This window comes from Castanea sativa, chromosome 4 (genome assembly GCF_040712315.1).
Source record: "Castanea sativa cultivar Marrone di Chiusa Pesio chromosome 4, ASM4071231v1".
NCBI lineage: Eukaryota > Viridiplantae > Streptophyta > Magnoliopsida > Fagales > Fagaceae > Castanea > Castanea sativa.
Genome location: NC_134016.1, coordinates 8285085 through 8297922, shown reverse-complemented (window position 1 = coordinate 8297922; position 12838 = coordinate 8285085). Strand labels below are relative to the sequence as shown.

Genomic DNA, 12838 nt, shown 5'->3' with positions numbered 1-12838 from the left:
AATGCTATGCCACAACTAACGCACCACGCCGTGAGTTTTGCGGGTTTAAGTGGGTCGAGTCAATAATCACAAGCGTGAGACCTTTTTTATAAAGCAATATATATAATCCAAAAAATTTCAGTAAATGTTTAATTAGCAACCAACTAAACCAAATACCAAAATAACTATGGAAACATATGAAAAATGTTTTCCAAGTTCTAAGTTTTAAGTTCAAAATCTAAAATAAGTTAAGAAATAGAAACTAGCTATAACAAACTACAAATTAGTATTATCAGCCAAAAAAAAAAAAAGACAAACAAACACATAAACACATAAACACTACATAACACCATAACTCAAGCAAATAATCAAAATACTAGGCCTAACCAAATACATCAGTTGGGTTTTGGTTGAAGATGCTGGGTTTTAGCTGAAACTGCTCACCGAAATCCACAGGCAGCTGTAGAGCTTCGGATGCAAAGGAAACAATGAATGTTGAGGAATGAGAGGAGGAAACGAAAAACAAATGAAATGGGTATATTCGCTGGTATGGGTTGAGGGTTTGGATTGTGGAGTATAGTAGATAGTAATGAGAATGAAGAAAAGGGGAAAGAGAGTCGTTGGGAGGGTGTGAGTTATTCTAATTTGATGCAGACACAACATGACCGCAGGTCCCACATAAGTGCAAATATTTACAACAATACCACAATATTTTAGTTTTTGAGTAATAAGTTATGGAAATTGAGAACAAAAAATGAACTAAACAATGAGTTTTGAGGTGGAGCCACGTATTTTGAGAATTGGACGATGAAAACTGAGTTCTAAGTTAGATTTTTAACTAAACCAAACATCCTCTTCGTTTCTCAACACAAAATATATAAAATATTTGCTATGGTAAAGGAATATGCCTGTGTTATGGATCCCATTTAATAAAGAAAACCCTTTTATTTATATATATATATATAAAAACCAATAGTAGAAGAATCTCAAAAGTTTATTAATGGAGAAAAGCATTTATTCTCATGAATTAATGGATAGGTAGTTTAATAACTATCTACGTAAGAAAAATTTACTTAAAACACCTATAAATGATTAATTTTTCTAAAATATATTTAAGAAATAATTGGTTTAGAAATGTAAAATTATGACTCACGTTGAGTTGCTTTGATAACAATTAAAACAAAATCCAATAAAATGAAAAGGAAAGTTAATCACATGGAATAAAAAAAATTCAAAATTAATTAATGTTATTATGTGTTTAAATTAGTGGAATTGAAACATTTGTCATTTCACTCAAGCAATACGTTTATGTTTTTAATTACATTAATCTTAAAAGATTACATTTTGTTCTCTTTTTAATGACATCATGAAATGTAAATTAACTGAAACTAATTTCCAAAATAATAACTATTAATAAATATTATATTTCTTCTAAAATATTTTCAAATGAACTTATACCATATTTGAATATCACGCAGGATATCGACTAGTACTTATCAATAATGCATACATTTGTTCATTATCAGAGGCTTACGAACATACTCACACCTTATTTTTTTAGCAAACACGAGACTCGACGAAGAACATAGTTGTTAGTAGTACAAACCCAAAGGCAACAACAGTAGATCCAATCCATCCAAGAATTTCTGCAACCCGCGGCTTCTTATAGGTTAACAAGATAGCAATCACATGCAACAAAGGTAACCCACTAAATCATTGACCAAAATACAATCTAGGAAGATCCTAGAATGTTGGCCACATGAACGGGAGCCAATGCTAGCAGTAGTTGTTTGGACTGTGACCATGATGGACATCTTTATTAGTTTGGATATGGAAGAGTTTATCCAATTTATATCTCCACCTCCACTTTCTACAATATCTAAGCCTTCTCCTCCATCTCCTCCATGTCCCCCATCATCTCCACCTCCGCCTCCGCCTCTGCCTTTGCCTTCTCCATCACCTTCGCCTACGCTTACCTCTACATCTCTGCCTCTGCCTTCAACACTATTGCCAAGTTCAACAACTCTTAAGTGCTGCACATTAGGGCTCGATTCGGGACACTGCAATGCGTCATTGTCGTTGAAGCTCACTCGATATGAACTCATGGATGACCATGGATTACAAATTGGTACTAGCATTAGCAAAATCAACACACTTAGCAGGCTCCCTATGTAGTCCAATAGCACCCATGCATCACTTCCCTGTCACAGAATGTTACTCAAAACTTATTTATTTTCCTAGTGCTAAAAGAATTCTATCAGCATGTTCTTGGGATTATATATATATATATGAGCTAAATCTTATGTACAATTACTTAGTTGTTCTATTTTAAGGTCTTTAATTAAATTTAATCATTTGATTGTATTGATCAATAAACTACAGTTGAATTTAATTAATTATCTTTAAAAAATATAATATAGTTTTTGTTGTATTTGTTAATACATACAACCATATTTTTAATTCAATTAGAGAACATAAAAAAGATGCATCAACTTAGGAAATGTACATAAGTTTGCCCATATATATATATATATGTGTGTGTGTGTGTGTGTGTATTTAGTAACGTAATAGCAATTTCCTTCTATCATTCTAGAATCACTATTTTGTACATCAACTTCATAATTTAAATTAAATATTACAAATCTAAAGGTGTATGCAATTTCACTTTATTTAGAATAGTCAAATTTGCAAACTCAAAAAAAATAGAATAGTCAAATTTAAAAAATATAATTCCAATCATTCTTAATTTCAAGTAAAATAGAGAAAATCATATTTCGAGATAAAAGGGACACTTACATGTTCTAAATCTCGTTATGTATTGAGGTATTGGGGGGTGGATACTAGATAGGCTACGAAAGTGCATCATAGTTTTTGCCTACTTCCAAAGGAGGTTATGAATATGACATTCTGAATTTACTGGTTTGTAACACATGCAATGCACTATAAAGTTTAATATAATATAATCTTTTTTATATTTTTGTCTAAATATAAAATTTGAAAATCATTGTAGTTATTAGTAGAAATTTAGTGTTTTTATATGGAACTATATATTTTACCATTTAAAGAAATTATAATATACCAAGATTCTAAGGGTTTAAATATAGAATATTTTGAGGACCCGAGGACCCAAAGACTTAAGAAAAAGACCCGAAGACCCGAGGATTAATTGTGAAGTATAAGGAATAGAAGAGGGTAAAAGTCAAGAGCCTGGAGATGAAGTGGGATGGTCCGAGAAAGCATGAAAGGTAAATTGGTGATGTATTAGAGATATTGCAAATATCGGGGTCGAGGAAAGGTAACTGTGAATGCTGCATTGAATGTTCTGCACCAAGCTTTCTGGCCGCATTGAATAGGGAGTACCAGCTTTATCCGTTGCATTAATGTGGAGGTGACCTGAACAGTACAAAGCACAGAACAAGAGCTTTTCTTCATTACCGACTACAAGGGAATGGACTAGTGTCAGTAAATGAGGTTGATTAGATGGGAAATGAATGGCTGGGATAACAAGGGCAAAGATTATAAATAAGAGAGGTGGAAGCAGAGGAAAAGGGGAAACAAAAGGTCACGAAAAATTAGGGGATTAGGGCATATAATCACAGCGCCATTAACTTTGTTGTTGGTTCCTTCTCTACAAATTCATTGTTTTGGGCCTTGATTTATTAAGCTTTAACACTTTTGGGCTTGTGTATGATTTTTGGTCCTTACAAATTGGCGCCGTCTGTGGGAATAATAAAGTGTGACGTTCTAGTTTGAAGGTAAATGGCGAAGGCGAATCAGGAAAGGGAAGAATCAGTAGGTTCGCAAAGGGGGAACCAAACTATAAACATGCAACGCAGAGATGGAAAGCAACATACCCCAAGTGTAGTGGTAGAGTCGTATCATAATGATCGAGTGGCTGGACAATGATCACAGACTGAGGGTCAAATGTCTCGCGATGATGTGTTGCAGCAAATGCAATCAAAAATAGATTATTTGCGCAAACGCCTAGACCGTAGGAAACGTGGTAGGAGGAGCCCATCTTACTCGTCCAGTGATAGCTCTGAGGAAAGACGAGGAGGAGATGATCGTCAGGCATCTAAGTCTCTTCCTAGTGAGTCCCGTTTGGTTACTTCTTCTGGTGGCAGGGCAAAGAGGGGGGAGGAGACGCGAGGTGGGGATTGGTCATATCAAGGTGCGGGGAATGATGCAATGGGTAAAGCCTTGAGGCAAATCTCTAAATCCCCTTTCATGGCTCGGATAAATAAGGCAAAGCTCCCCCACAGGTTTTCTCAACCTATATTTACCATTTATAATGGCAAGACTAATCCTGTAGAACACGTTAGCCATTTTAATCAAAAGATGACAGTTTATTCGAATAATGAAGCGTTGATGTGTAAAGTCTTTCCTTCCAGTTTGGGGCCAGTGGTCATGCGATGATTTGATGCTTTGGAGGAAGGTTCCCTAAAGACCTTTGAAGAGTTGACAAGGGCATTCGGGGCTCGGTTCATAACATGTAGTAAGGTCCCTAAGCTTTGGATGCATTACTATCTATGGCAATGAGAGAAGGAGAAACGCTCAAAACTTATTCAGATCGGTATTGGGAAACGTATAATGAAATTAACGGAGATGTTGAAGATGTGGCTGTGAGGACTTTTAAGGTGGGGCTCCCTGCTGAGCACGGATTGAGGAAGTCTTTGATAATGAAAGCAGCTGTAGATATGTGCTAGCTTATGGACTGTATAGACAAGTATAAGCAAGTCGAGGAGGATCACATTCAAAGCAAAGGAAAAGCAAAGCTATTTCCAGGGAAGAACGATCTTCGAGGAATAAGGTATCAAGGCAATCGTCCTAGGCAAGATTTCCCAAGTCATCCATTGCCAGTTGGGACCTCTTTGGTTAATTCACTATTCAAGGAACCCATACATCAAATATTGGAGAAAATACAAAAAGAACCATATTTTAGACTACCTAATAAAATGAGTGGAGATGCATCCTTGAGAAACCAAAGTCTTCATTGTCATTATCATCAAGACAAGGGACATACCATAGAAGAGTGTAGGATGTTGCGTGACCATTTGAACCAATTGGCCAGGGCGGGAAAGCTCAATCATTTTTTGTCTCGGCCGGACGGGCAATTTGGGCATCAGGGTACGAGAATGTATCGCGGAAATACTCCTCGGCCAGCGTTAGGCACCATTAACGTCATTTTGGAACAACTGAGAAAAGGAGCCGAGGAGCCTTCTCGGGTTATGTCCGTGCATAGTGGTTTTGGGAGTGAGACCATGGACGGGAGCAATTAGTTGGCTAAAAGGATGAGGTTCTCGGCCACTCCAGTGTTGGGTTTTTCTGAGGAAGATAAGGAAGGAACATACCAACCCCACGACGATGCTTTGGTAGTAACTATTCGGATCGGGGGATATGACGTGAAATGAGTCTTGGTAGATGATAGAAGTGGTGCAGAAATTATGTATCTAGACTTGTTTAATGGTTTAAATTTGAAAGACGAGGATTTGGAGAAGTATGATTCACCACTAGTAGGCTTTGATGGGAAGCCGGTGATTCCTCAGGGGATGATTAGGCTGCCTGTACAGGTTGAGGACGTAGAGGTCCAGGTTAACTTTATAGTAGTCAGGGCGTATTCACCTTACATGGCTATATTGGCTAGGCCCTGGCTCCATGCAATGGAGGCAATTTCATCAACTTTGCACGTAAAGGTGAAATATCCCATCCGGGGAAGGGTGGGAGTGTTACATGGCAGTCAATCAGTAGCCAGGCAGTGTCTGATGTCTATAAGTGTTAGAACAGGTGAAAATTTAGAAATAGGGGCAACTCAGAAAACTTTATAGCAATTAAAGAAATCTGCTCGGGGGTTGGGTGTCGATGTGGATGGAGATTTCGCTGAAGAGCTGGACAAGGTATTTATAGGGGAGGATAAGGAGAGATATTTCCAGGTGGGATCCCAATTGCCCGCGTTGGAAAAGGGGGAATTAGTTCAATTCTTGAAGGATAACATTGATGTTTTTGCCTGGACGACATATGATGTCCCGGGGATTGATCCAGATTTTATTTGTCATCAGTTGAATGTTAGTCCCGACGCAGTGCCCCGCAAACAGCCTCCTCGGCGTGCGTCTCAAGAGCATGCCAAGGCTGTAAAAGAGGAGGTCAAAAAGTTAAAGTAAGCTGGGGAAATTAAGGAAATCTTTTACCCTGAATGGCTTGCTAATACCGTTGTGGTTAAAAAGAAGAACGGGAAGTGGAGAGTTTGTGTCGATTTCACTGATCTGAATAAGGTATGTCCAAAGGACCCTTTCCCTATTCCGAGAATTGATCAACTGGTGGATGCAACTGTTGGGCATCCTCGGATGAGTTTCCTAGATGCTTTTTAGGGTTATCATCAGATACCTTTGTCATTAAGTGACCAGGAGAAAACAGCTTTTCATGCTCCTAATGCCAATTATCATTATCGAGTAATGCCTTTTGGTCTCAAGAATGTAGGCTCCACTTATCAAAGAATGGTGACTAGAATGTTTGAATTGCAATTGGGGCGTAACATGGAAGCGTATATTGATGACATGGTAATTAAAAGCAAGAGAGTAGGAGACCATTTGATGGACTTGGAAGAAACCTTCATGGTCCTTAGGAGGTATAAATTGCGCTTGAATGCTTCCAAGTGTTCTTTTGGAGTAAGTTCGCGAAAATTTCTTGGGTATATGATAACGCATTTGGGAATTGAAATTAATCCTGACCAAATTAGGGCTATCTTGGGGTTGTATCCTCCTCGGAATCCTAAGGAGGTGCAAAGGCTGACTGGTATGGCAGCGGCATTGAATCGTTTTATTTCGCAATCTGCGAACAGGTGTCGACCTTTTCATCACATTTTGCATAAATGGAGAGATTTTCAATGGAAGGATGAGTGTGACTTGGCTTTTGAGGATTTGAAGCAATATTTGGCGAATCCACCAATATTATCAAGGCCAGAGAAGGAAGAGATGTTGTATGCCTATTTGGCAATTACGGATTATGCTGTAAGTCTTGTCCTAGTACGGAATGATGATGGAATTCAAAAGCCGGTGTATTACATTAGTAAATCTTTACAAGAGACAGAGAAACGGTACTTACCCTTGGAAAAGGCTATGCTAGCCATCGTGCATGCAACAAGGAAGCTTCCCCATTATTTTCAAGCCTATACGGTAGTTGTACTTACTCAATTGCCTTTATAGGCTCTCATGAGGAAGTCGGATTACACTGGTCGTGTGGCTAAGTGAGGAACGAGGCTTGGAGCCTATGATGTTAAGTATATGCCCCGGACAGCTATCAAAGGACAGGTTCTTGCCGATTTCGTGGCAGGATTTACAGAGGGTGGAGTTAAGTAGGAAGATGACATGCTAGTTGTGATGTCCATTGGGCCTGGGAGCGTTCTCCTTTGGGAAGTTTATACGGATGGGGCATCTAACCGAAAAGGGGCAAGGATTGGAATTGTGTTGATCACCCCTGAGAAGTTAGTCATGGAAAAGTCATTACGGCTGGGGTTTGTAGCCACTAATAATGAGGCCGAGTATGAAGCTCTTCTGGCAAGTGCTCAAATGGTTACGCATTTGGGAGGTGAAACGGTCGAGTTCCATTGTGATTCTAGATTAATTGTTGGACAAGTTAATGGAGAATTTGAGGCAAGAGATGAAAGGATGAAAAAATATCTTAACAGAGTCAAAGGGGTGTTAGGCATGTTTAAAAATTTCAAAGTGAGACAAATTCTAAGAGGGCAGAATGCTCATGTTGATTCATTGGCCATGCTAGCCACATCCTTGGGATCGAAGCTACCGCGGACGATAATGGTGGAGGATTTGATGAGTTCCAGCCTTGCTGGCGCCCCGACAGTTGGGATTCACAGCATTCACGTGGGCCCGAGTTGGATGGATCCGATTGTGGCCTTCTTAAAACATGGTATGTTACCCGAGGACAAAGGGGAAGCAAAGAAGGTACGGAGAAGTGCTCTCCGTTATTGGCTTTCCGAGGAGCATAAGTTGTACAAACTTTCTAACTCTGGGCCATATCTGCTCTGCGTACATCTTGAAGCTGTTGAGCCCCTATTGGAAGAATTGCATGAGGGAATATGTGGAAGTCATACTGGGGGAAGATCGTTAGCCCACAGGGCCATGACTCAAGGGTATTGGTGGCCAAATATGCAGAAAGCTTCCTAGGAGTATGCAAAGAAGTATGGTCAATGTCAAAGGTTTGCACCAAACATTCATCAACCAGGGGGAGTCTTAAATCCATTATCTAGTCCATGGCCGTTTGCTAAGTGGGGCTTGGATATCGTCGGACCTTTTCCTTGGGCGACTGGTAATAGAAATGGCTCCTTGTTGGCACAGATTACTTTACTAAGTGGGTAGAAGCCGAACCACTAGCTAACATTAGGGACACAGATGCTAAAAGGTTTATTTGGAAGAATATTATTACTCGCTTTGGAGTCCCGCATACTCTGATCTCTGATAATGGACTTCAGTTTGACAGCAAGGCTTTTCGTAGGTATTGTGGGGATCTGGGAATAAGGAATGGGTACTCAACACCGGCTTACCCTCAAAGAAATGGTCAAGCAGAGGCTACTAACAAAGTCATTTTGGCAGGGTTAAAGAAGCGATTAGATGACGCTAAAGGAAGATGGGTAGAGGAGTTTCCTCATGTATTGTGGTCTTATCGCACTACTCCCCGAAGATCCACTGGCGAGACACCCTTTTCAACGACATATGGGATGGAGGCGGTAATCCCGTTGGAGTCAGGCTTCCCTACCTTGAGATCTGACCAGTATAGTATTGAGGGCAATCATGGCATGCTATGCGATAGTTTAGATACTGTTGAGGAAAGAAGATAAGTAGCCAGTGTGAAGATGGGCAGTTACCAACAGAAACTCAAGCAAACATATGATAAAGGAGTGAAGCCGAGACCCTTGGTGCCAGGAGATTTGGTTTTGAGAAAAGTGGTGGGAACATCAAAAAATCCTGCCTAGGGTAAGCTAGGGCCCAACTGGGAGGGACCGTATAGAATTACGTCTGTAGCAGGTGTGGGGGCCTATCGTTTGGAAGATTTAGATAGAAAAATGGTCCATCGCCCCTGGAATGTAAGCAATTTACGACGTTATTACTATTAAATAAAGAGCCTTCTTTTGTACAAGTTGTAGGCCTGTTTTGTTTTATTAGTCTATACTTCTTTATTGGCATAACTTACTTTAAAGTGTTAAACTGACCTCAGCCTTGGCCCGAAAAAGCAAAGTGTTAAGCTGAACTTAGTCCTTGCTCAGCTCCTCAGGCCACAAGTCTAAGGAAAATTAACATGAAAAAAGCAAACTGTTAAGCTGAACTTAGTCCTTGTTCGGCTCCTCGGGCCACAAGTCTAAGGAAAATTAACACCATAAGGAAAAGCAAAGTGTTAAGCTGAACTTAGTCCTTGTTTAGCTCCTCGGGCCACAAGTCTAAGGAAAATTAACACCATAAGAAAAAGCAAAGTGTTAAGCTGAACTTAGTTCTTGTTTGGCTCATCGGGCCACACGTCTAAGGAAAATTAACACCATAAGAAAAAAAAAAGTGCTAAGGTGAACTTAGTCGTTTTCTGGCTCCTCGGGCCTTAAGACTAGGCGAAATTAACACCATACATAAGGCATTCCAAGTGTTAAAGTAACAAGAATGTGTACGATAGGTATTATTCTGGCTTACGTTGCAAGGTTGATAATCATGTTGTGTTTTATTTGTATCTGAAAGTTATTGTTTTAAGCGTTGAAAAATTGCTATCGACAATGGGCAGAAAAGTTAATATTTGAATCTCACAAAACATTAGCAATAAACAACATGCACCATTCACGCTATGATTAGTTCCTTGAAATATGTAAAAAAAAAATAACAACAACATTATTAAACTTTAAACAACTTTTAACAAACTCTTGAGCTAATATGTCAAATATTTGTTTGCTTCTCTTTTGCACTCTTTTTCTCTGGTTCCTTTTCTTTCTTTTTCTTTTTTAACTGCCCCACCTCCATTGTATCATCTTCATTCTCTATGTTTATTAATTCGGTGTTGGGGGAAGGGTTCTCAGTTGCCTCTTTACCCTTGGAGTAAACAGAATAAGGGTTCGGATCCAGAGCGGTTGTAGAAGAGGGAGGAATGGAGCTGGAGTCACTAGTTGGCTTGGGAGGAGTAGGTGCCAGCTGTAGAGCAGGGGGTAATACACTCTGTCTGGAGTTCGGAGCTCAGATTCAGGGGATACTCCTGCAGCGTCTAAGGCATGACCCCAGACTTCCAAGCAGAATGCACGGGTGACACCCTTGAGTTGAGCTGTAAGGCTGTCAGCAGCTTTCTTCATGCCAGCGTCGTACGCTGCTTGCTTGGCATCAGCTTTTTCCTTTTCCTTAAATGCTAATTGCTTTTGCACCTGCTTGAGCTCCACCACAGTGAGGGCCACACGGTTTTAGGCTTGCTTCTGGGCTTCAAGGGCAATAGTCGTCTATGTTTCATAACTTTGCAAGGCAGATTCTGCATTCTTGTGAGCCTTCTCCGCTTCAGCCAGTTGGATGAGGGTCTCCTTCAGATTTTGTTCTGCTTCAGTCTGAGCCCTCACAACAACTTCTATGTTATTTTCAGCTTTTCTGGCTAAGTCCAAGGAGTGATCCATCCATTCTTCAGCCATGAAAGAAGCCTGAACAGCTCATGTACATCAATTACAAGAGCCATATGAGTAACACGTTTAAAGAAATGAAGATAAGATGGTATGGAGTTAGAAAGATACCTTAGCTAAGTCTTGTTTCAAAGACAGGAAGATTTCTCTTTTGCGGAAAGACCGCAGCTCAGCCATGTCCTCGGGGAGGCATAGGGCTTTCTCCACGCACTCAGCCACCAAACTTGAGCTCCCCTTCGTTGGATCTCTTAGGTTGGCATCATCAAGTACGGGGCTGCCTGAACTTAAAGTAAAGTTGGGGCGCCAAATGGAGGCTTTCCTTGGTTGATCGCCGCTGGTCTCCTTGGAAGTCCTAGTATGAGCAGGTTTCTTGGAATGGCTTTTTCCCGCCCGTGTATCCTTAGAAGGGGGGTCGGGGTTTTCTCCCTCCTCGACCTCAATGATATTCTTACCACCTTAACGCCTTTTCCTTTTTTTGTCCACGGCCTCGGGGGGAGGGGTACGTGTCACCACTAGGGTGATAGGACGAGGAGGTACGGTTATGGCAGGGGAAGAACTTTCGGCATGGGCTTGTAGCAAAGCCAGGAGATCGGGTTCTTTCTCTTGGAATCCCATGTTACTTGAGGAAGGAAGTTGTGAGTTGTGAGGGGCATCTTCACGGTAAAAGACTTCAAAGTCTTTATCGGTTACCTCGGGATGACTAGGCTCGGAAGCTGACTCTTTTTCCTTGTCCGCGGGAGCAGTGAATTGCTCTTCGGAGTAAAGTAGTCTGGCTGCGATAGGGGCTGGGAGCTGTGCGTCTTGTGTTCCTTCTAGAGGGGTCGTAGGCAGTAAAAAGCCACGCACCACTATATCAATACGAGCTAAACAAAGATCCTTGGCCCGGATTATGTTTTTTGGACTCTGAAAACGTTTGGTGGAAGGGGTGTGGCCAAGAATGACGTGGGCGCTTTGAGCTGCCCGTCCCTGTGCAAAAATATTTTCGACCTGAGAATTCTGTTCAGGTCCTGAAGGTTTACAGAGGGTTTGTTTGGAGTGGTGTGGTAATCGTCTGTAGTAAGGGATAAATACTGTTAGGAAGAGTTAACCAATGCAAGATTATAAAAGAAGATAATTGATATTCCTAAGTATCACGTCAGTCCTCGGGAACCCTACCTGGCACCCCATCTTGGGTAGGGCAGTGTAATCCGTTGTACTAGTTCCCCGAGACGATGAGGTAATCCTCGTCCATGCCTTGCTTGAGTCAGGCAAGCAGGAGATCAGCCTAATGGCTGGGACCCTACACTTTATATAATATTTGGTTTTTTCCCTTTTTTGGCAATTGTATACCTAGTTTACATCATGCCAGGATAAGTTAGTCCCCATTTTGCGGTTTAGGGCATCTACACATCCTAGGATCCTAAGGACATTGGGGGAACATTGGGCTGGGGTAAGTCTATAGTTTATAAGAAAGTCCCGGGTTACCCTACCTATGGGAATTTCCATTCCGCCTTCAATAAAAGCAATCATGAGAATTATAACTGACTCGGGTGGTTGGGGTAAGACTAACCACTCTCCTTCCTCACAATGTTGAATGTCAACATCGTTAGGAATCCTATATTGGGCCTTAAAAGTGGCCTTTGCCTCATTAGTATTCACTAACTTAGCATATCTACCCATTTAGCTTTATGACAAAAAGAAGAAAAAATAAACAATGAAGGAGAAGCGATAGGAGAACTGACACACCTCTGAAGAATGCTTAAAACTGCTCATCGAGAGGTCCTTTTCCTTTAATCCTTCAAAACGCCAAAATGAACCTTAGCTAGCCCCAAATATTGTTTTTATAAGGGTAAAAAGGCGCGGTAATTTTCCTGCTCATAAATGAAAGAGCAATCTGAGCCGTACAATGTTGATCTAGCCGTAGAACGTGCGGAGACAGGGAGCCGCCTGACACCATAAATGATCCATCGTGGACTTCGAGGTGTCAGGAGCGTGTCACAGACAGCGAAAAGACGTTTGTACGTGTGAAAGCAAAGTGCGCGTAGGAAGTTCATCCGAGAAGTTAAAACTTGGCTATTAGTTGGAGTCAATAGCCTAAGTTTTAAGAGGCTATTGTGAGGACCCGAGGACCCAAAGACTTAAGAAAAAGACCCGAAGACCTGGGGATTAATTGTGAAGTATAAGGAATAAAGGAGGGTAAAAGTCAAGAGCCCGAAGATGAAGTGGGATGGTCCAGGA

General features: G+C 40.9%; 2 protein-coding genes across 2 annotated transcripts; both read left to right on the top strand.

Moving 5' to 3' along the window:
- Positions 1 to 4508: 4508 nt before the first annotated feature.
- On the top strand, positions 4509 to 6137 carry LOC142632394 (uncharacterized). The gene is made up of 3 exons (XM_075806813.1): positions 4509 to 4670; positions 5466 to 5696; positions 5805 to 6137. Exons 1-3 carry the CDS (start codon positions 4509 to 4511, stop codon positions 6135 to 6137), a joined length of 726 nt encoding a protein of 241 aa, XP_075662928.1.
- Positions 6138 to 7340: 1203 nt separating this feature from the next.
- On the top strand, positions 7341 to 8156 carry LOC142632392 (uncharacterized). Its single transcript, XM_075806812.1, has one exon. It carries the CDS (start codon positions 7341 to 7343, stop codon positions 8154 to 8156), a length of 816 nt encoding a protein of 271 aa, XP_075662927.1.
- The last annotated feature ends 4682 nt before the right edge of the window (positions 8157 to 12838 follow it).